At 34.4% G+C, this 24,194-nt stretch overlaps 1 protein-coding gene across 3 annotated transcripts in view; it reads left to right on the forward strand.

The window, feature by feature from the left end:
- The first annotated feature begins 205 nt into the window (after positions 1-205).
- Positions 206-24,194, forward strand: part of LOC149574720 (non-structural protein) — a 65,361-nt gene continuing 41,372 nt past the window's right edge. Inside the window, exon 1 of one of the 3 annotated variants that reach the window (XM_089814539.1) lies at positions 206-410. In XM_089814539.1, the coding sequence (XP_089670665.1) occupies positions 292-410 (119 nt within the window). In that variant the 5' untranslated portion in view covers positions 206-291. The remainder of the gene's footprint in view (positions 411-24,194) is intronic. The other 2 variants (XM_089814538.1, XM_089814540.1) reach the window with 2 other exon arrangements.

The raw sequence follows: 24,194 nt of genomic DNA on the forward strand, positions 1-24,194 counted from the left end.
GGAAAATGTGATTTATAAAATAATGAAAAATTAGAAAATGATATAAACATTTGAAATTTCTTATAATATTTTAAATTCTTTGATTTGATTGGCTAGTGTTAATGTCATATTAGAGTGACATGAATGCATAAGTATTCCCTATGGGAGGAACTAATAACTAATTGATCCTCTAATTGAATTGGTATTCTTTAACGTAAGTATTAATAACCGAACAATTGTGTAGAGTCACTCTCTTACAAAGCCCAAACATTTGAATTTACCTTTCTTCTTTCAGAGTTGTTGAGCAGGGAAATGGCACAGGTCAATGTAGAAATCCAAACGGGAGGAAAAATGCTGGACAAATCTGGCGTCTTCCACATCATCAAAGAACTTCTTGGATTTGTACTTTACATGCACCAGCAAATCCCTCGGTACGCCCTTATTCCTTCTCAGGAACGATTTAAATATTTCAGATTTAGATATCTACTTATGTTATGAATGTCACTGTGAGATATTTCTTATCCTTTTGTAACGGTGTATACTCCATTGTTTTAAGCCCAAATGTTTGGAGGAAATGATTTGAACACTATAGAAGACAAATAAAATATTTGTTGCGTTAGAATGACATTAGTATCTCGACCGTATTGAATTGATGATTTCAATCGATTATTAACAGATAATAAGACGCTTTCACAGTCTGCATTGTTTTTATGCTTAGCTTCTGGTCGACTTACAAACCCCAACAGCCATCAAAGAGATATTCTTTTTTAAGTGACAATTTGATGTGAGATTTACTTAGGAAAATCATATGATTCATGTGATAAGAAGAAAATATTTTTTACAGGTAATCAAATTGTGATACTGCTATCATGATCTAATAGTTTTTGAGTCAAATTCATTGACCCATGTTTCGTGAGTAGAAGTTAACTAGAATCGATCTTTCATGAGATTGAATAGAATATTTAGCACTCATTGTATCTAGGTGATGCTTACTGAGACTTCTCGGGAGTTCACCCATCCCAATATTACTCCAACTTAAGTGCACTTAACCACTCCAAGTGGGTTTAACCTTGGAGGAAATTCATTGGTTAAGTGCACTTGAACTAGAGCACTAGTGGGATGGGTGACCCCTTGAGAAGCCTTGATGCTCCTCTTATATGAGCGTTACTTAGATGCAATGAGTGCTAAGTGTTCTATTCATTCTCATTAAAAATGGGTTCTTATGAACCACAACTCATGAAATATAGGTCAATGAGTTTGACTCAAAAATTATATGATTAAATAACAGTAGATAACCACTTTCTTAACCATACATGGACGATCTACTCCATGCTTATTGTTGGTTTATGTTTATTATCTTTGTTGATCAATTAATTTAAATGCCTCTGTTTTTCCATATACATACGACTGTAGGAGTCGTACTTGGTCTAGTATCCTCATCTTGCCATTGTCAGGCAGTGATCGTCCAAGATATGTAATAAATTCATAAATACTTTCAGCATCCTGAGCTCCTTCCTATGTAATTTCATATAGAGAACTTTGCAGGCTTCATCCAATTTTCCCTTTCAGCATGACTTGAAACTAATGTTCTTCTTCCCAGCGGTGAGTTGCAACATTAATGAATGTTTAAAGAATCTTTGTCCAAAGTTGAAACTTTTCCTCGTATATTTATAACGACTGTGGTAAAATCCTTATGGTAATAGAACAAGGAGTAGAATCTTCTGACCGGTGATCATTGATTCCATATTAAGACTACAGTGATCTCTGCAAATTTGGATTCTTTGTTTGTAGCAGTCAAATCACAAACTGCAGTTACTGCATCTAATGACCACAACATTCATCCCTAGCCCTGCTAACTAGCAAACAGGTTAAATCCTAAGCTCAGAGATCTGGGAAATCTCAGATCTTCGGACATTAAATCTTCTTAGAAGTGAACATGAGAAAAAATGTCACAATTTTCATTCCCGGTATTATGGAACTGGCTTCATTTAAATGAATGCCAGGATTGCTCAGACTCATTTTCAAAGAACAATCAATAACCCTATTAATGCCTATTACAGTGTGACTGTAAACTCATAAAACCTTCAATAAGTAACCAGATGTCTTTGGCAGTATAGATATATCTTGTCACTCCCTGCAAATTATTTTTCGAGTGTTAAGCATTTCATGAATAATGCCAGGTGCATTCTAAGCTCAATATTCCAACTCTATGCAATCGCAGCATTCAGTATGTTGCAGGAAGAATGAAATCTTTAAGGCCCATATTTACTGAGCAAATATTATTATTCCAAAAACATTAGTCGCCTAGCAATAATATTTTTATGTCCCCTGATAAAAAATTCTCCAGCCATGATAGTATAGTTGCAATGAAACAAATGTAATCAACTGTCCTGAATAAATTCAATATAAGTGTCGCTATGAAAGGTTCACAGAGTATTATTCCTCAGAAACAATTTTGATTGGTCCCACACAATTGTTATTTAGCGATCGATACCCTCCATTCGACAAAATATGTAAATGAAAAGAATCTAGTTCTGTAATGTTCTTCTAGGTACAATAGTCATTGCTTTTGAAATATGAATCATAATGTCGATAGAATTAAGGCATCACTCCCTTCACAAACATCTTCAGACACTGTATTGACTTCCTGAACTTCTTCCATTACAGCTTTTACAAAAAAAGAGTAGGATAATGAAATGTAATGTGCACGAGTTTGGGCATTACACATCTTTGTTATTTGGCAGATCATTTTATACAATGATTCAAGAAAATGTTCATTCTCTCCTTTATCAGCCTGTTGTTTTTAAATACTTCAAATAGATTAAATCCACAGAGATTCATCTTGCTGTGATACATTTGCAACTAGGCTCTGATACCACGTTAAGTAACATGGATCGAATTCTGCAAATGTAATTTTCATTGCCATTGTAATTGATAATTTTTAAATGCAGATTTGGATCTCATATAAATATGAGAATGAGGAGACATGATGAGACATGTCTCTATAGCTAATCATCATTGGTTAGTATATTTTAATATAACTAACCATATGTATTATATATATATATATATAAATTATTATATATATAATATAATGTGTAATATATATATTATATATAATAATATGTAATATATACGAAGAATATTTATCTAATGATGATTTACCATTTAATGAAACTTATGAATATCAATTCGACTGAACTACAATTTTATCAACAACAATGTTTGACAAGAGTTATCTTCTTGAGTGTATGAATGAATGGATGAGTTTTATTGACATCCATGAGATCATCATTCTATGGGACGAAGAGAGACATTGTTAACGATTTTCAAGTTCTTTTCATTGTCAACTTTTCTATTGTAGATCTTGATCAAGAATCCTGTGGTTTTGTGAAGTCTTTGTTAATGTGAGTTTTCTAACCACTCAACATGCATAATAAGATACCAAGTATTCTATCCTCTCTTGAACAAGGAAGCTCTAAATGCTAAACAATGTGAATGATAGTGTGATCAAGTAAAGTAACCTTGAGGTTTACATTGCGTTCTTGCAACTTTTTGTTGGACACAACTTAATTTGTATGATGTAACTTGCTGATAATCACTTGGGGACTTAAGTTATCCATTCATGGACCCCAACTTTCTAAATGCGACTGACTTGGCAATTTTAGCTCTTCAACTACTTCTAATTAAACAAAGTGCAAAAATGGATTTGGTTAAAGAACCTAAACTAACTCTAACAATGCAAGAAACTATCGATGGTGAGATGAAACTCAATTAGTCCTTACTTTGTCAAGTCAACTATGCAAAGGAGGGCACAATTTTCTAACGGTGGGTGAATGGTTTCACATTGCTAACATTCATTCAAATACCCAAATTTGGCACAATCTAAATGAACATTGCCAATTGAAGTTAAGTGTTTTTAATGAGTTCAAACCAATCTTACATTGTCACTTGCAATAAAAAAGTATCAAATGGTACCATAACTCGCCAATCAACAATATCTTTCATTCATCTACTTATCTACCTAACAACTTCTACTCCTATTCAACATTAACAAATCCTATTCTAAGTGAGAAAATGTAGAAACCACTCAACACTCCAAAATAACACAAGTAATCCATTATGATAACATCAATAGATTTGAAATTACTTTGGCAACATTATAGCAACAATTTCTCCAAATCTCCTCAAAACTGATATACTTATTGTCTTATGACACACTTTTCAAATACTCCGGTCTTATGATTTTATATCTTTTAAATACCCCTTCATAGGTGTTGTGAACTCTTTCCAAAGAGTCATTCTTATTCTAAAGGATGCATCTGAATTATACCATCTTCATTTTACTCTTATTGACAAATGTTTTATATTCATCATTTTTTTTAAGTGCTTCTTTTTGTTAACAACTTTTTCTTGCTATTTGTAAAGTCACTTCCTTATCATTGTGTGACACCCTTTCGTGCTTTGATTTTGATTAAACTATTTGTTATAGAATCAACTTGCTTAATTTATTAATCTGCCATCTTGGTTATATGAATTGTTGTTTGGCCCTCAGTGATTGTTAATTCTAAACAACAAACATCTTAATATAGTCACTGTCTTTAAACATACGAGTCTTTATTCTAGCTCGAGGAAACTGCTAGACCATGTGCATTGATTTCTTAATAAAATCGATGCCATAATTTCTATCATTTATGAACTTCCCACCATTGTACTTGCTGCTTATTGTCATCAAACAAATTGCTACTTTATTTCCATTAAATCAATGTCCATATTCTGAATTGCTAGGCTTTGCTAACATACATATCTTCAAAATACTGTCCACAATCATTTTTTATAATAATGAAATGTTTTTAGACATGGATACCAGAATCAGTTGTAGTAGTCTACCTTCTTGTCTGATATAAACTCTGTTGCTGCATTATTCACTGATCCTTTCAATAAATCTCTACTATTGGGTGCTTGAAACGTTGCTGCTTTTGTTTCTTTAATAGTGATCACTGCCTTGTATTCTTAATCAACATAGACATTGCTATCGGTTTGATCAACTTCTTATCCTTGTAATAGCATGATTGCAATCCGCTCTTTGATATCCATATGTGAATTACCTATGCAACTGAGTCGATCATCTGCTGCTACTTCGAGACAATGATTTCCTTGTTGTCCATCTTGACATTGACTTAATTTGACATCAATTTTTATGGTGGGAACTATTCCTCTATCAACTTTTGCACTATGAAGTCTTGACATCAATGAAAACATTAAGTTTTCTATATAACTTTGACATCAATGACAACATTTGCAACATTTAGGACTTATTTAGAGGAATCGCCATGGTCACCCAAAAAAATCTCATCAGAATCATCATTAGGCCAACTATTATGATTGGCTATTTCTAGCTGTGGCCATTTTTGAAAATACAGTCATATACTGTGAAGTCCAATTTTAGTAGCTAGTTATAGATTTTGGCTATTTTTAAGCTACTTAATAGATCAATTGTATTTAGAAGTTCTCTTCTTAGTTAATAGTTATCCTTATTAGAAATCATTTTGAAGATTTCTTGATTTAGGGTTTAGTAGGTATTGATAGAATTGTATTTTAACCTTGTTTACTGTGCAAGCAAATTGTAGAAGTGTGTGTTAGCCTTTTCTTTATTTGTTATGCAAAGTTTCCTAAACTTATAAATACTAAGTTACCAGTTCAAACCTGAATGGGATGCATGTACGAGAACTTGGTACGTAGATATGTGAATTGTTTAATGGGGGTTTTGGTTGCGTTTGGGTATGTATACACACACATACACACAAAATTTTAAAAAAAAAAATGTACAAAATTAAATCATTTGATAGTATGATACTTTATCATTGATGAGTGCCAAATGCCAATTGTGTTGAATAGGATGAATAACTGGGGGGGCGGGGTGGGTGAATCAGTTATTCCACATAGTTTGATTATTAGTGGACTAATTAATATTATTTTCAATGATGGTGTTAATTAAATATTAATAACAAAATGGTAGATAATTACTGCTCATGACACTCATGTCCGCACATGACATGACTTTCTACATAAACAAATATTAATATTTTCTTAAACAGATTTGCTAAGACTTAACCAAATATTATTTAGGCCAAGTCACCGATCTGCATGTGCTTTGTTAGATCTTTGCTCAATCCTCAAATAGGCTCAACATTAATATGTTCGACCATTGCTTGATTTGTTTGATAAACTCATAAGATCATTTCTTTATCTTTGCCAAGAGAAAATAATTATGTTTAGAATCTGCTAATACAGATTGCAGCATACTTGATTTCCATAGAGTTTCGATTTGGATATAAAGGTGATAGTTTTATCTTAAAAGGTTTGTAATGATTATTCTTATTGGCATAGCAATTGTGTATCAACACTCCCTCTTTGCTAGGGAAGATAATCAAGTATGTATCAATAGAGATATCACCTAACTTGTGATATCAAAGGATATAAAGAACATCAAGTCACATGACATTCTTCTTATATCCAAGTAATGTTATGTGCATTGACATCAAGTCTCATGATGTCTACCATAACAAGTCATGACATGTCCATGGATATTACATCACGTAATATCTACCATGATTATCTCATAAAGAACATAATGATTTACAACTGATATCAGGTCACATGATATCTATCAAAATGTTCAAGAGATAGCAACTATCATTTCATGTCTACAAATATCAAGTCACATGATATTCATCATGACAGTGAACATTGTAAAGTCGTCACCTTACAATGTTGGATACAAGTGTATATTATCACAAAGGTCGTTACCTTTCAGTAAAGTACACAGGGAGGCTTATAAAGTCATAGAGTCACACATATGAAAAAAGAAGGTTTTAACATGAAGTCACCAAAGATTCTTTCACGTGGTCTTGTCATGGCATCACACACATGACATCCACCATGAACCATATTAGAGGGTAGATCTACTATGGCGCAATCCATAGGGTGAAAAATAGGTTTCACCTCAAACTTCTCTCTAAAAGCAAAGAATATGCAAGGATACAAATAATGGATCATTGATATTGAAGTTCCTTTTCAGCTAAGGCTTCATTCTCTAACGTATCAAACTTGCCCCAGAAGTACACATAACTTTTCTCTAGCATGAGACTTGGCGAGAATATTGGTCGTCTATTCTTTAGTAATAATGTACCTCAACTGAAAGTTAGAAAACCATCTCAACATGGTCTACTCCCTTCGAATCAATATCATTAGATGTCAATAGATGTAGATCCTTAAGTTGCTCCCTCTGTCACGAAAGCATGTCCTATTCATATGCTCCAATCATGGAAAATATCTTGTTGCAAGGGACTCATCATCATGTGCACATGATTTATTAGTTTAATAATCACAACATTGTTCACAAGGGCAACTTCTCGTACATAAATGTACTTGTCCGATTCCATAGTAACATGAGTGATTGTAATAAACAGCGGATTTATCCCCATGTTTGGCTACACTAGACATTCATGCTAATGTGGTTCCCTTTTGAAGCTCCAAGTACATGCATCAACTTCTTGACTTCCAAGTTTATCTCTGACAAATGTGTCAGACTCCCTCTAAAAGTTATTTCCTCCTCTTCGAAGAAATGCCTTTAGTCATTAGCTCAGACCCATGACTACAAGCATTGTGTTCTTTTCCCGTAAACGAGTTCCATCTTGAAAGCATATTGAAGGGATTACAAATAGTTTCCACACCTTATCTTGGAGTGAAATACCAATGCTAGAAGCATACATGATTTTCTAATCAATATTGTATGAATAAATGACTACATATGAACAGTATGAAATACTTATCTTTTTGTATGTATGATACTCCTTTGCTGTTCATAACAAAACTAGTGATAGTCTGTTGAGCACATAAGGATACGCAAGCCTGCAATTGTAATACTTTTATCTCAACCACTATGTGGATGTTCATCCTTGCCACCACTCAAAGGGGGTTCAGCATTTAGATCTGAAAACATATCTTCCCTCAATGTAGTGGGTGATTGACGTTGTAAAGCTTATTAGTGCTCCATTTTTGTTCCTCTTTTCTTCTAAAAGCACCATCTTCATATCTAAAAGGATTGGTCACAGTGGATTCTGCATCATGGTGATTTGATAAGAGCTACTATAAAATCCTCTGTATACAGTCAATACCATATAGAGTTTTTGACTAGCTTGACATCAAGAAATATCCACAGTGGCCTGCTCTAGCTACAACACAATTCTTTTAGTTGTTGTTATGCACAGAGACTCTGTCATCAATCCTGCTATCACTTTGACTAGGTAGACAAGTGCCACTACAGACGTATATTAAGAACTATTGCCAATGTTTGTCTTAGATAAGGAATCTTCAACTAAGCTATAATGACCCCTTTTGATTTGGAAGTGATAACAACAATATACACCAAAGGCTTGATGTCATGTTCCTTCTAATAAATAAGTGATAGCAGAGTAATATCCTTTACAGTGCTTTGTGTCTTAACTTATATTATGTGGGGTCCGGTCACTTAATCCACGCCACCCCAATCAATGTAATCGTCGGTGCTTTTCGTTTTCAGAGGAAATTGCTCATCTTCACCAAGGGTGGGAGGTGTATTATTGACATCGTCCTTTCCATGTCTTCCAAGGTGTTGTCTATGCAAGGGTATCCCTTGTGCTGTGTGGATGTTCGTGAACTGTCCGCAAACCCTTTTTGTTCGCTCGTCCACGTAATTGGTGCCCAATCATGTTCTGATAATGCTGCCTCCACGTAGGCTGAACTATGATTGACTCACGAGGTGAGGCCTGTACTACGATCATCCCATCCAATCAGATTTAGGCATCATCTTCTTGCACAGGTACGCATTGATCAGATAGATACAATATGTCTCAATCTGCTAATACAATATATCCAGCAATCTACCTCTCTCTCTCTCTCTCTCTATGTATATGTATTTGCATGTACAATCAATCTGCTATATATTTATTTCCCAATTTGAATTAATCTGCAACATGTGTATCGATCTTCCAATAAGAATTGATATGCAATATCAAGGTAAGTTATCTGATATATCAAATTTAATTTGGATCTTCCTTAGAAAGGTTCTGATACCATGTAACTGTAAATCAAACTTACGAGCAGACTAAAATATATGTGTCATGCATTTGCAGATGTTAATTTACTAATTCCTTCTAAATGTTTGCAGGCTATGATCAGAGGTTATTTCTTGAAGGAATAAGTGTTTGAATGGCAATTGAATATGACTATAAGTCTGAGTACTTGATTAATCTTCGGATCCACAAGTAACTGAACACCAATTGAGACAACATTTATTAATTTCGATGCTTCTCTTGGTTGATCGGTCGGGTAATATTGCTTCCAAAAGGCATGTAACCCAAAAGACATGTCATGAGGGGACATGTCTCATGTCCGCTCATGACATGGCTTTCTACATAAACATATATTAATATTTTCTTAAACAGATTTGTTAAGACTCAACCAAATATTATTTATGCCAAGTCACCGATCTGCACGTGCTTTGTTAGATCTTTACTCAATTTTCAAATAGGCTCAACATTAATATGTTCGATCAGTGTTTGATAAACTTATAAGATCATTTCTCAATCTTTGTCAAGAGAAAATAATTATGTTTAGAATCTGCTAATACAGATTGCAGCTTACTTGATCTCCATAGAGTTTTGATTTGGATATAAAGACGATAATTTTATCTTAAAGGGTTTGTAATGATTATTCTTATTGAGCATAGCAATTGTGTATATATGTGTGTATGTCAGTTCACATGTTGAATTGAAATACATGCATGTATGCACACGTGTGTAATCAGTACAATTTATTGCCCTAATATCTAACCAAAGCTATTATGTATCAACACTTGTGGCCTCCATTTTTCGTGTTTGAGCTATTTCATTTGAAGACGACTTTCATTATAAGTGTTAGTGCCTTTTTATTTATCATGTATGCATGCCTTATGTTTTTGTATTCATATTTGACTATTTTTCGTTTAACATTCTTTCTATCTTCTCCATGGCTTTTTGTTGTTGTTGTGTATTTAACCAAATCTAAGTGGAGAAATCTTGTTTTTGATGACCTATTGTTTATGTAGTCCATCTCGTCTTTTTCAACAATTCTTCAAACTTTCTTATGGTTTCTCGATGCTCATTTATTTATTATGTGCCATTTTATTCAATCTTAAACCGTTTTCTTGTTATCAGACACTATTGACAGGTGTTGCCTCATCTTGTCGGTAGATATTCTCTTCTGGTCTTATCATATGTGGAGATTTGTATAGCACAATTTTTTTGTTGCTCAATATTGTGGTAGTCCATTAATTGTGTTCGTGTTGTATGAAGTGTAGTTTTCTATAGTATTTTGATATTTTATATATCTTCGTTATATCTCTGATAAAGTAAAAAAAAACTCCGAGTTGAATATTGGTAATTCTATATTTGGAGTTAGTCTCATGTTCAACGGTTCTTTAACTTGTGTTTTTGTATTCCATGAAAGAAGATCATTTGGCTCAATTGTACAAGTGCTTCATTTTCTTTAGTGGTGCATGATGTAGAGCTTGTTGTGTATGTGGGTTTTATTATACTCGTGTTTGGAGAATAAGTTTTCTACTATAATAAGTGCATCATCTTTATGGTATTCTTTTTGTATATGATCTGTGATCAAAAGTTTTGTATGTGAGCTATTCTTATTGAATTCAATATCTATGAGATATTTGAAGAATGTTATATTTTGTAATTGCATAATAAGAGTCCTCGTTTCCATTCATTTGGCTAGTATATTTGACTTCATATGGTTTGCCTTTTGCTAAAGCTGACAAGGATTGATAATCGACATAAAAGCAAGTTGGATTAGGTGGAAGATTTGTTTTCACAACAATATTCAAGATTAAATTTAGATTGTGTTATGAAGAACGATAAGTGTGTAATATTGTACTTCGCGTGCATAACGATCTTTATGGTCGAATTTTGACAGAAGAGTGAATAGCGATCTACATATGAGATTGTATTTTTTAGTATTATATAACCTTTGAGTGTAAAAGGTCTATTGTATTGATTTTTCGGCGCCATACATTATATTTTCTTATCGTATGTATGCTAACTTGGTATCATGCGAGAGCCTATGATTGAATTGACGCGTTATTATGGTATTAAATATTTTGGAAGATGTTTGTTTCAGTTGTTGGTTCTCATTTTTATGATTGTCGCATGGAAGGTGATAAGTATCTTGAATTCTTGTTATATCACCGTGAATAGTGTATGCTTTTAACATTGATCCCCATATAGTTGATTTTATGAGTTATTAATATCTCTCATGGTTGTGGGATGCAACAAGAAGTGTGAGACGAGGATGTTGTTTTGATGATACATATTTAGAGGGAGGTCACATCAGCTATCTTATTGCAGTGATCAAAGCTGTCCCTATTGAGAGGGAGTCTTTGTCAAGAGAGAATCTCAGTCAATTCTGTACATGTTAACGAGTTCTTCTCTATGAGAGAAATTCTAGGTGAAATCTCTTGTTCCATCCTTTGCGAGTAGGCATGGTGGATCCATCCTTTACGATGAGGCATGGTGGAAATGCATTCTTTTTAGGGAGAAGGTTGAGGTGAGAGCCTTCGTTCCACCCTTGGGATGAGGCATGATGGAAGTCATGTGTGCGACTCCATGGCACTAATTTTATGCTACTATGATGAATTATGTTATGTTGAGCTAACATGTTCTTTATGAGAATCTATATGATGAGAACTTATCATTGACATCTTTGGTTGCAACTATGTGCGATTGCCATACTAAAGATCTCTTTCTTGCTAAGAGGGAGTGTTGAAGATTTTATTTGTGATAGAGATCTTTATTTCTGATTTTGCCATATGTTGAAATAAAAATAAGATTATGTCAACAATTGGAGAATATATTTGTGATAATATTTTAGATAGTATTATTTGCAGAGACATGTGCAATACGAAGAGTCTTGTATTTTGAAATTAAAGAGGCCTTTGAGTGTATTATAAAAGGTCTCTCAACTCTATATATATGTGATTGCTTTGTGTGTTATTACACAACATATGAAGTGAAAGCATTGTACTTGAACATTCTTTATTTTCAATAAAAGAGATATTTTTCTGGTGTGGTTGGGTTTTACCCTTCACATGGAAGGGTTTTTCTAAGATAGTATCTTTTGTTTTTTGTGGTTCTTTTTTTCCTTCCCTTATTGTTGTTTATCATTATTTTCTGGGAAAGCATTAACAAAGTAATGTTTAGAATGCATAGAGGTGGGGAGTTTGAACTCAAAAGCATATGTATATTAAATTACATGTGCTTTTGCATCTCAAAAATGCGTCTATACTTCTTCAATAGAGGTATTTGAACATGTTAAAGCATATGGTAGGGTTTTCGAAGTGAAAAGAATAGGCTTTTCTATTCTAAAATAATGTCATTACTTTCATTAACACTAGAAAATCATAATGGTGTGGTTTTTAAAGACAAAATCATATGCTCTTGCATTCTAAAAACACATCTTTACTTTTATTTGCACTAAAAACTCATAAAGTGGGGATTTGGAGTGAAAAAGCACGTGTTTTGAGCACTAAAAAGTGTGCTTATTCATATAACTAGGCATTTTGATTTGCCTAAGCATAAGTGGTGATTTTTAGAGCAACAACAAATATTTTTAACTGGTAAAAACCCACTTTATTTGGGAGTTTTTGAGAAAAATGGGATTTTGTAGCAAAGAATCACTCGTATCTTGGAAAATACTGGATGGATTTTCTCTCCATAGGGTCGTTATTGCATGAAATCACCCAAGGATTATTCTTAGCTATTAAAAAATGCATATTAAAGAATTTTTTTCTCATATTACAGCCCATTTAGGACACGTCTTTGCCCAAAAACGATTTGTGTTTGATCATTTTTCTTCATCAAATCTTCAACTCTTTGGCTCAAGGTAGGATCTAAAGCGTTGTTTATCATTTTCACCTTGCATATAATCCTTTTCAAGTTGCATAAAATGCTTTGGATGCCATTTTTATTATGCATTGCATATTGCATATTGCTTGGCTAAAATGATGTATTTGAAATCTTTAACTTCCTACACTTCGCAAGCTACGAATACTGACTCAAATTTTGCAAAGATTGAGTCAGGATTCAAAATCTATTTAACTCTTAATCATGCAATCATTCTAAATCCAATAAATCTCTTTGGATTCATTTTCAAATTTTTGCAGAAGAGATTAAAAACCTATTCCCTTGCTTCTTGAGATAAAAGGTAAATTTCTTGTGAATTTCATAGGGCAAAGTTGTATACGTGTGTTCTTTTGTTTTTGTTTACAAATCTCTTCATTTCATTTTCAGATTTGCATTTGTTTTGTATAGTATGTGCTCCTATCTTCCATCTTAATTCTCCAAGTTTCATATGGAAGTGCTTCATCTTGCTTGCATATGTAGTCGGGATTAAAAACCCCGTTCTTGAAAGAAACTACCAAGGAAAGCAAGCTCATTTTGCAACATGCTTTTGCATCCAAAAAATCCACTTTCATGCTTGTACGCACTTCATCCACGCTTCTTATATCGCTGCCATATGACTTCAAATTTATGATGGTGGTTACTTGCATGTTTGCTTATGATGAAAACATAAACAACCCATTATAAGTACATATTATGTTGGACATTTTCTATGCATTTTCCACGCATAAAGCTTGTTGTTTGTACATGCTTTTGACCTCCAAAAACCTGTTTTTGGAGTTTTCTGCCATATAAGCACATATTTTGAGCTTTAACACATCTATCCATTCGCTGCCCCAAAGTTTCCAACCATACTTGATATGAAATGCTCCCAAAAAACCCTGTTTTTAAGTTTTACCCCTATTAAGAGAGCTGGTTTTATGCATGCAAAGAAGAAAGGACACGAAACAAGTATATGATTGCACAATGGAGCCTACAAGGATGTGAAAGAATGATTACAAGCATAGAGTGCTTTCAAGATAAAAATGGTCAACGAACACTCAATGGAACAATCAAGGATGGATATTCATATTCCGATTCGAGATGCTTCCTCCAAACCTAAGCACAATAATCGTAAAACATCGAGCATCTTGTAGCAGCATGAAGACCAATAAAACATGATGTAATAGAAGTCGTGTCTTGTTAGACACATAGAATATTTTTATCATGTATTTGTAATTTGTAGTTGACATATTACTTTTAATGGAAAAACAAAATGTAATTGCATGTGATAGTATCACGTGCAAAGTTGTAACATGTAATCAAGTTGCAATTGCATGAATGTTACATCCCAAATTTTGCCCTAAGTTTTAAATTGATCATAGCTGTTGGTTTAACAAATTATTTCTTTCCTGATCATGTGAAACAAGTTAGTTAATAATAGACATTGTGTCAATTTATTTCCTTCTTGATCATGTGAAACAAGTTAGTTAATTATAGATGTATCAATTTATTCTTTCTTGATCATGTGAAGTGAGTTAGTTAATTATATACGTTGTACCAATTGATAACAAGTTATGTGAAATGAGTTAGTGATTATAGACGTTGATGAAATCTATAACAGTCATTAGATGATCGACAATTGTTTGATTGGAATTAACGGTTAATATATCTTTGAATTGATTTCTTGGCGAGAATGCTTTGCTTGGGTGATCGCAAGAAGAAGACTGAAGAGAGGGGAAGCATTGCTAAACGGGATCATCAGAAGGGGATGGTCGATTGGTCCAGTCATCAGGATCGACAGGTATGACCTAAGCCTACCTTGGAAAGGATACAAAGACTTGACAACTTGTTGTATTATAGGACCGCATGAGCTATTAGAAAAACAATATAATAAAAACTTAAATAATCTAAATTAAAAATATAAAATTCATACCTTTGAAGATTTATTATTGGAATTTCTTATTTAATCATTGTTATACACCCTTAAAATACGAACACAAGTAGATAAAAATGAGGTGACACTAATAAATTATAAGTTTATAATCTAATGATGTCACTTCACCAATACGCGTTTATAAGAATGCATAATAATAATAAAATAAAAATTAAAACTCTTCAACTTATTATTCTCTCCCTCTTTATTTCTTTTAAAAATTCGATTTGTGAGGCTTTCGAATGACCTTCTTTATAACTGAAGGTAGCCAAAGAGCCAAGCCGACCATTTAATAGAGTCTCATTGATCGTTTTTGTTATAACTTTTTCCTTTCTGCATTTCTTTGACTCTTCTACTCATCTGCTTATACGATAAGGCAAAGAGAAGAGATGCTGAGATTAATATCGGCCTCATAAACTTGCCCTCCCGTTTCCTTTCATCTTCACGTCATTACCTATTCGTGAGGACAGAGCAAGGGAAGTGCGGGGTCCATTATTTCTAGCCGTGGGAGTAGGAATAGTCTAATACAAGTCACGTAAGATATGCTATGTCCAGTTGAAACGTATTGAATCCATTATTTCTTTTTATTCTTAATGCCATGCTAGTCGGTGTCTTGTATGGTCATCTTTCCATGTTTAAGTAAATACTGTTGCCAAAATTATATACAGTCTGAATGGGGTATGCATATTTATATAATAATTGCTTCCTAGTTGGAATTCATAGGGTCTGATATCATGTCACCTGCTGTTCATTAACCATGAGATTGTCTCAGCCATAGATATGGAAGATGGAAATTGTAATGATAACCATGAACTAATGATCCTGTTTGAATTTATACATCATGCAAAGATGTAAATAATATCAAGAAGACCAAACATCGAGGAAATCACTGGCAAGGATGCCATTAATGGTGATGAGGTGAAGATAACCTGCAAGAATCAAGATTGAAATCAGATAACTAAGAAACAAACATATATAATAGCTCGTGCATGTCCTAATGATGAAACTAGTTGTCAAGTCGAGTGGTGGAGATCGGGTTTACGAACCCAACTTTGAAATCCTTAGCCAGGGTAGATATGGGTAGATGTGCCGATCATGAGATCTTTTTTGTTTGTCCAGAAGCTTCAGTTATTTAGCAATAACTGATGGGACACTCAAACCACCAGATTACTTAGATGGCTGGACTTGAGAACATCCCAAGCCCAATCTCGAGGTAGGGAGGGCCGTTCTATTAAGTTAGGATGTGTGGGGATAAGTATGGTCCGCGGTTGGGACGTTAAGCCTAAGTCAATGTTTCTTCTCTCACCAATGTTGAGGCTTGAACAACAAGACAAAGGGAATTCTCCATCATATCTGTATGTTCTTTTGCACTCTTACCTTTGGAATCATGAAAGCATAAATAGATAATGTAGAATATATGCGTGAATATATCAGATGTTTAAAATAGTAGTTGCTATTTTATTTTTCAGTTGAACATGTTAGATTGATTTAAATGATATCAAAGTAATCATTTATTTATTTCCTTTACATTCGTTGAATTTAAAATGCAATTTGATTAGGTAGCGGTTACTTCTTTCTAGTTATAATTAGTTAATGAAAATCATTGTCATGTGAATGGGATTAGTTGATACTTAAATATTGTTTAAAATTGGTTAGGAAAATTCGTATGTTACATATGGTATGAGAGCGTTGGGTTCGACACTGAACCTAGGGCACCCTACCTTCTTGAAACTTGAAAGATTTTGAACTGACTACAGGATGCAAGTACATAAAACACCCCGCAAGAAGACTTGACACCCCATCTTTCCCTATCTCATTAAAAATATGACTAAATATGACTACACATGTTGTTCTATACCTCGAGATAATGAAACTTTGAATTAGGCAATTCAGCGGATGAAGAAAGAAAGAGTCAAGTGGACTTCTGCTAGCAAAGCAGCATAAAGAAACAAGCCGATTCAAAGCTGGAATGCTCAGTAGAGCAATCCTCACTTAAAATTTCATAGATCTTGGATGGTGTAGGATATGTACCAAGCTGAACCAAAATTAAGTGCTGCAAAGCAAGATTAAATGTTATGTTGATGTAAACTTCCTCAATACAGGAAATTTCGTAAATAAGGTTGCTTTAAGTAAAGCAACGAAATAATAAATTAAATTAAGTTATTTGAAATCATCTATTTGTCAGACATTTCTTTTTTGTAAAAGATCTCTTCTGTTCACATAATTGACACAATTGTAAAATTAATAGGTGGGAACCATAAACATAAAAATGAACAGCAACGAGAACATTGTAAATCAAGACATAATTTGTGAGAACATTCAATCTTCTAATGAATTGCTACTCTAGATCTTGCAAGAAATACAACTAAAGCTAGAAACCATGGAAAAAAGAATGAGTGAAATGACAACCCAGATAGGGCAGAACCACGAGGAAACTCAAATCTCACCACCACTTAGAGCCAAGACAGAAGTCTCTGAGCATAACAAAACTCCCTCTCCCAAGCAATCAGAGAAGCAAAAGAAGAAAGAGATAGTGGCTGATTTATCAACAGACATTAAGAAAATGAAACCACCTAAGTTTTCTGGTTCTGAGTTCGGGGAGGAAGCAAAAGCATGGTTAACTGAGATGGAACAATATTTTGAGATTAGGAATTTCTCTGAAACCTCAAAGGCAGTTTGGGGAATATATCATTTTACCAGAGAAGCTGCAACCTGGTGGAGAAATACCAAGGTTGAACAGAACATTAGAACCACTGAGATCACCTGGGAAAAATTTGTAAACATATTCCAGAAACGTTGACTGCCACAAACCTTTTATGATTAGAAGCTCTTAGACTTCCAAAACTTAAAACAAGGAGACATGTCAGTACATAAGTACTGGGAGAGGTTCACCTGATTGCTAAAATACATGCCACCTTATCAGCAAGACACCAATTTAAAGGTGAGGAAATTCATCATGGGATTGGACAATAGGATAGGAGGAGCTATTGATGTTCTCCCTCCTTGAACCATGGAAGAGGCCCTAGAGAAAGCTGTTCGGCAAGAACACAAGATCAGAAAGGATGATTCCATCTGAGACAACAAAAGGAAGACAACTTGAAATTCAGATGGTGCTGATTTCAGGCCTCAGAAAAAGCAATTTAAGGACTACAAAAATAAAAAACCAAAGTTAAAGGGCAATGGGGCTAAGGATGCCAAAAGCAATTATGATACGAATAAAAACAAGAAGAATAATGAAAAGAAAGGACCACCAGGAGGATGTTTTAACTGTGGAGGAGATCATTATGTAAACCAATGTCCCAGTAAACCCAACGTCAGCCAGCCACAATGACCACCTTTACTACAACAACAAGTCTTTCAACAGAGGATTCATGCAGCTCTGGATAATAGACAGACAAAAAAAAAAATAGGCCCCATTGAAACTCCAGGTAAGATCTACGGAAACCGTGTGTCCATATTAATTGATATTGGAGCATCTGAATGTTTTATATCACCTAGACTGTAAAGTAGGTTTCCGAAAAGATCTAGTTTTATGGCAAAACCATGTACAGTCGAGTATGTGAACCAGTCAAGGGCTAAGGTAGAACAATGCCTATTTGAAGCTCAGGTCGACTTCCCAAATTTTTCAACGGAAGTTCAACTTATATGTAGCACCCCTTGGGTTATACGACATTATCATAGGAATTAATTGGCTCAGTGAACATAAGGCCGAAGTAGATTGTCTTGCCAAAACTGTAAACTGTGTGGCTGATCAAGGTAGACCAACAAGCATTTTAGGGATTAAGTATGAAATTAGATCAAAATTAGATTTCTGCAATGCAACTTAAAAGATATGGGAGAAAGGGTTGTGAGATTTTTGCAGTTAGAATTGAGGATACAAGGGAACCTAAAACCACCACTTATGGAGATGACTACATTTATGAAGATGGGGAAATTAAGCAAAAGTTAAAAGAGTCCTTCAAAGAAAAATACTCTTATTTGAAGAATTATCAAAATGTGTTTCCTGAAGAGCTTCCTAGACTACCCCCTTCCCGAGCATTTGATTTCACCATAGACTTGATACCAGGAGCGGAACCCATATCCCGGGCACCATATAGAATGACAACTACAGAGTTAATGGAATTACAGATCCAACTTCAGGATATGCTAGATAAGAAGTTGATCCGGCCTAGTGTCTCACCATGGCGAGCCCCAGTGCTGTTTGTAAGGAAGACGTATGGAACCATGAGATTATGCATAGATTACAGGATGCTTAATAAAGTCACCATCAAAAACCGATACCCATTGTCGAGGATAGATGATCTTTTTGATCAAATGAAGGGTGCGGTAGTATTTTCAAAAATTGACTTAAGGTCTGGATACCATCAACTTCGAATAAAGGAGGATATATATAAAACCACATTCAGAACCAAGTATGGACATTACGAGTTTATAGTGCTGCCTTTCTGGTTAACCAATGCCCCAGCAGCTTTCATGAACCTAATGAACAACATATTTTAGGATTGTCTAGACAAGTTTGTATTGGTCTTTACAGATGACATCTTAATATATTCTAAGAACGAGGAAGAACATCAGAGGCACTCAAAAATAGTTCTGCAAAGATTAAGAGAACACAAACTATATGGGAAATTATCTAAGTGCGCTTTCTACCAAAAGGAAATTCGGTATCTAGGGCACATTATATCAGCTCAGGGTATAGCAGTAGATCCGTCAAAAATAAAAGCAATTAAGGAATGGCCCATACCTAGGAATGTATCCGAAGTTAGGAGCTTTATGGGGTTAGTAGGGTTCTATAGAAATTTTTTATAAATTTCTCAAGGATAGCCTATCCGATCACTTCACTTCAGAGGAAGTGAAAGAAATTTATCTGGACAGAGAAGTGTCAATCAGCCTTCGAGTTTTTGAAAGAAAAATTGACCACAACACCTATTCTAAGGGTACCTGATCACAAAAGCAGTTCGTAGTTATAACAGATGCATCCGGAGAAGGATTAGGGGGTGTATTAATGTAGCATGAACAAGTTATTGCTTATGAATCTAGGAAATTGAAAAACTATGAACAAAATTATGCACCCCATGATCTTGAATTAGCAACAATTGTGCCTGCCTTGCAAATGTGGAGACATTACTTAATCGGAAAACCTTTTGAGCTTAGATATGATCATCATAGTTTGAAGTATATTTTCACCCAATCGAATCTTAAGGCTAGACAGAGGAGGTGGCTAGAATTCTTAGCAGATTATGAGTTCGACATAAGTTATATTAAAGGTAAGGAAAACAAGGTGGCAGATGCCCTAAGCCGGAGAAGACACATCTTGGCGATAACTATTGTAAACTTCAGGATAAGGGACCAAATTTTTTGACACTTGGAGCGTGATGAGTTTTATACAAAAATCAGCTTAGCTATTATCAGAGACCTGCAAGATCCTAAGTATTCAAAGTTTAGCTTAGAAGAGGAAGGATTATTAAGTTATCACCACAGAATCTATGTACCCAACGACCCTGAACTTTGAAGACTAATCTTAGGTGAATTTCATTCAGCCCCATATTTAGGACATCCGAGAGTAACAAAAATGTTATCTGATATAAAACCTCTATATTTTTGGAAGGGGATGAAAAGGGAGATAATTGAGTTTGTTGCAGGATGTTTGGAATGCCAGAGAGTAAGAGCAGAACATTGGTACCTTGTAGGCTTGTTACACCCAAATGAAGTACCCGAGTAGAAATGGCAGGTAATATCCATGGATTTCATACAAGGGTTACCTATGACACGGAATCGACACAACACTATTTTGGTCATGGTTGACAGATTGACAAAGGTTGCTCATTTTATACCAGGGAATTTAACTAATGGAGCACTCGAGATTGCCCATAAGTTCATAAAAGAGATTTTTAGGTTGCACGAAATTCTGGAGAAAATTATTTCAGATAGGGATGCTAGAATAACTTCCAGATTCTGGCAAACATTATTTACAACTTTGGGTACCAAGTTAAACATTAGTTCAGCCTATCATCCTGAGACAGATGGTCAGACAGAACGGGTAAATCAAGTATTAGAAGATCTCTTAAGAGTATATTGTATGGATTGACAGTACCAATAGGAAACATACTTACCTTGGTAGAATTCGCATATAATAACTCCTATTAGTCCACTATTAGAATGGCTCCCTTTGAGGCCTTGTATGGTCGTAAATGCATAACTCTAGTGAGTTGGAATCGGTTGGAAGATAGAATTATTCTGGGCCTAAAATGCTTCAGGAGATGGAGGAATAGGTAATCCAGATTCGTCAAAGGTTAAAGAAAGCAAACGACAAACAGAAGAGTTATGCTGATGCCAAAAGAACACTTAGAGAATTCTCAGTAGGGGACAAGGTGGTACTAAGGGTTAAGCCTCAGAAAAGTACTATCAAGTTTGGCAAAAATGCTAAGATAGCCCCAAGATATGTGGGACCCTTTGAAGATCTGGAAGTTGTGAACCTAGTAGCTTATAGGATTGCTTTACCACCAACCCTTGCCAGGATGCATGACGTCTTCCATGTGTCATATCTTAAAAAGTATATTACCCACCATGAACATATGATTGATTGGAAATTATTGCAGGTGCAAGAACCAGGGGTGGTAGAGGTAAAACCACTTAGAATACTCGAGCTACGTACGCTACGCTTACGAAATCGGGAAGTGACTCAATGGGACAATATGTTGAGGATAATGCCACTTGGGAGGATTATCATGACATTTTTCAAAGATATCCCTATATTTTCTCTGAAAACTGAGAACTGAATATTTTCTATTCTTTCAGTATAAACTGACTAAGTATTGCTTAAATTTTGTTGTTATGTTCATCGAGGACGATGAAAAATCTAAGGGGTGGGTATGTTACATCCCAAATTTTGCCCTAAGTTTTAAATTGATCATAACTGTTGGTTTAATGAATTATTTCTTTCCTGATCATGTGAAACAAGTTAGTTAATTATAGACATATCAATTTATTTCCTTCCTGATCATGTGAAACAAGTTAGTCAATTATAGACGTTGTATCAATTTATTCTTTCCTGATCATGTGAAGTGAGTTAGTTAATTATATACATTGTACAACTGATTTTAGTTAATTATATACATTGTACCAACTGATAATGAGTTATGTGAAATGAGTTAGTTATTATAGACGTTGATGAAATCTATAATTGTCATTAGATGATCGACAATTGTTTGATTGGAATTAACGATTAATATATATTTGAAATGATGTCTTGGCGAGAATGCTTTGCTTGGGTGATTGCAAGAAGAAGACTGAAGAGAGGGGAAGCATTGCTAAACAAGATCATTGGAAGGGGATGGTCAATTGGTCCAGTCATCAGGATCGACAGGTATGACCTATGACTACCTTGGAAAGGATACAAAGACTTGACAACCTGTTGTATTATAGGATTGCATGAGCTATTAGAAAAACAATATATTAAAAACTTAAATAATCTAAATTAAAAATATAAAATTCATACCTTTGAAGATTTATTATTGGAATTTCTTATTTAATCATTATTATACACCTTTAAAATATGAACACATGTAAATAAAAATGAGGTGACACCAATAAATTATAAGTTTATAATCTAATGATGTCACTTCACCAATACGTACACATGAACGTTTATAAGAATGCATAATAATAATAAAATAAAAATTAAAACTCAACTTCTTATTCTTTCCCTCTTTATTTCTTTTAAAAATTTGATTTGTGAGGCATTCGAATGGCCTTGTTTATAACTGAAGGTAGCCGAAGAGCCAAGCCAACCATTTAATAGAGTCTCATTGATCGTTTTTGTTATAAATTTTTCCTCTGCATTTCCGTGACTCTTCTAGTCATATGCTTATACATTAAGACAAAGAGAAGAGATTCTGAGATTAATATCGGCCTCATAAACTTGCCCTCCCGTTTCCTTTCATCTTCACGTCATTACCTATTTGCGAGGACAGCGCAAGGGAAGTGTCAAGTCCTTTATTTCCAGCCGCGGGAGTAGGAACAGTTTGATACAAGTCAAGTAAGATATGCTATGTCCAGTTGAAACGTATTGAATCCATTATTATTTTTTATTCTTAATGCCATGCTAGTCAGTGTCTTGTATGTTCATCATTCCATGTTTAAGTAAATACTATTGCCGAAATTATATACAGTCTGAATGGGGTATGCATATTTTATGTAATCATAGCTTCCTAGTCGGAATTCATAGGATCTGATATCATATCACTTGCTGATTATTAACCATGAGATTGTCTTAGCGATAGATATGGAAGATGGAAATTATAATGATAACCATGAACTAATGATCCTGTCCGAATTTATACATCATGTAGAGATGTAAATAATATCAAGAAGACCAAACACCGAGGAAATCACCGGCAAGGATGCCATTAATGGTGACGAGGTGAAGATAACTTGCAAGAGTCAAGATTGAAATCAGATAACTAAGAAACAAACATATATAATAGCTCATGCATGTCCTAATGATGAAACTAGTTGTCAAGTTGAGTGGTGGAGATTGGGTTTATGAACCCAACTTTGAAATCCTTGGCCAGGGTAGATATAGGTAGATGTGCCGATCATGAGATCTTTTTTGTTTGTCCAAAAGTTTCAATTATTTAGGAATAACTGATGGGACACTCAAACCACCAGATTACTCAAATGGCTGGATTTAAGATTATCCCAAGCCTGATCCCGAAGTAGGGAGGGTTGTTCTATTAAGTTAGGATGTGTGGGGATAAGTATGGTTCGCGATTGGGAGGTTAAGCCTATGTCAATGCTTCCCCTGTCACCAATGCCGAGGCTTGAAAAACAAGACAAACGGAATTCTCCATCATATCTGTGTTCTTTTGCACTTTTACCTTTGGAATCATGGAAGCATAAATAGATAATGTAGAATATATGCGTGAATATATTAGATGTTTAAAATGGTAGTTGCTACTTTATTTTTCAGTTGAACATGTTAGATTGATTTAAATGATATCAAAGTAATCATTTATTTATTTCCTTTACATTCGTTGAATTTAAAATGCAATTTGATTAGGTAGCAGCTACTTCTTTCTAGTTATAATTAGTTAATTGAAATCATTGTCATGTGAATGGGATTAGTTGATAGTTAAATACTGTTTTAAATTGGTTAAGAAAATTCGTATGTTACAATGAAGCATGCAACTTTCAATAAGTCAAAGTTAGTTTTTTAGAGAATAAGTCAAGGTGGTTATGGGTTTTCCCCTTCTTTTTCCACCTTTCGCCACTCTTTTTCTATATAAAGGAGGTAACTCATTGTAAATAAT

This window comes from Cupressus sempervirens, chromosome 2 (assembly GCF_028749045.1).
Source record: "Cupressus sempervirens isolate cs-2001-9-10 chromosome 2, ASM2874904v1, whole genome shotgun sequence".
Classification (NCBI taxonomy): Eukaryota; Viridiplantae; Streptophyta; class Pinopsida; order Cupressales; family Cupressaceae; genus Cupressus; species Cupressus sempervirens.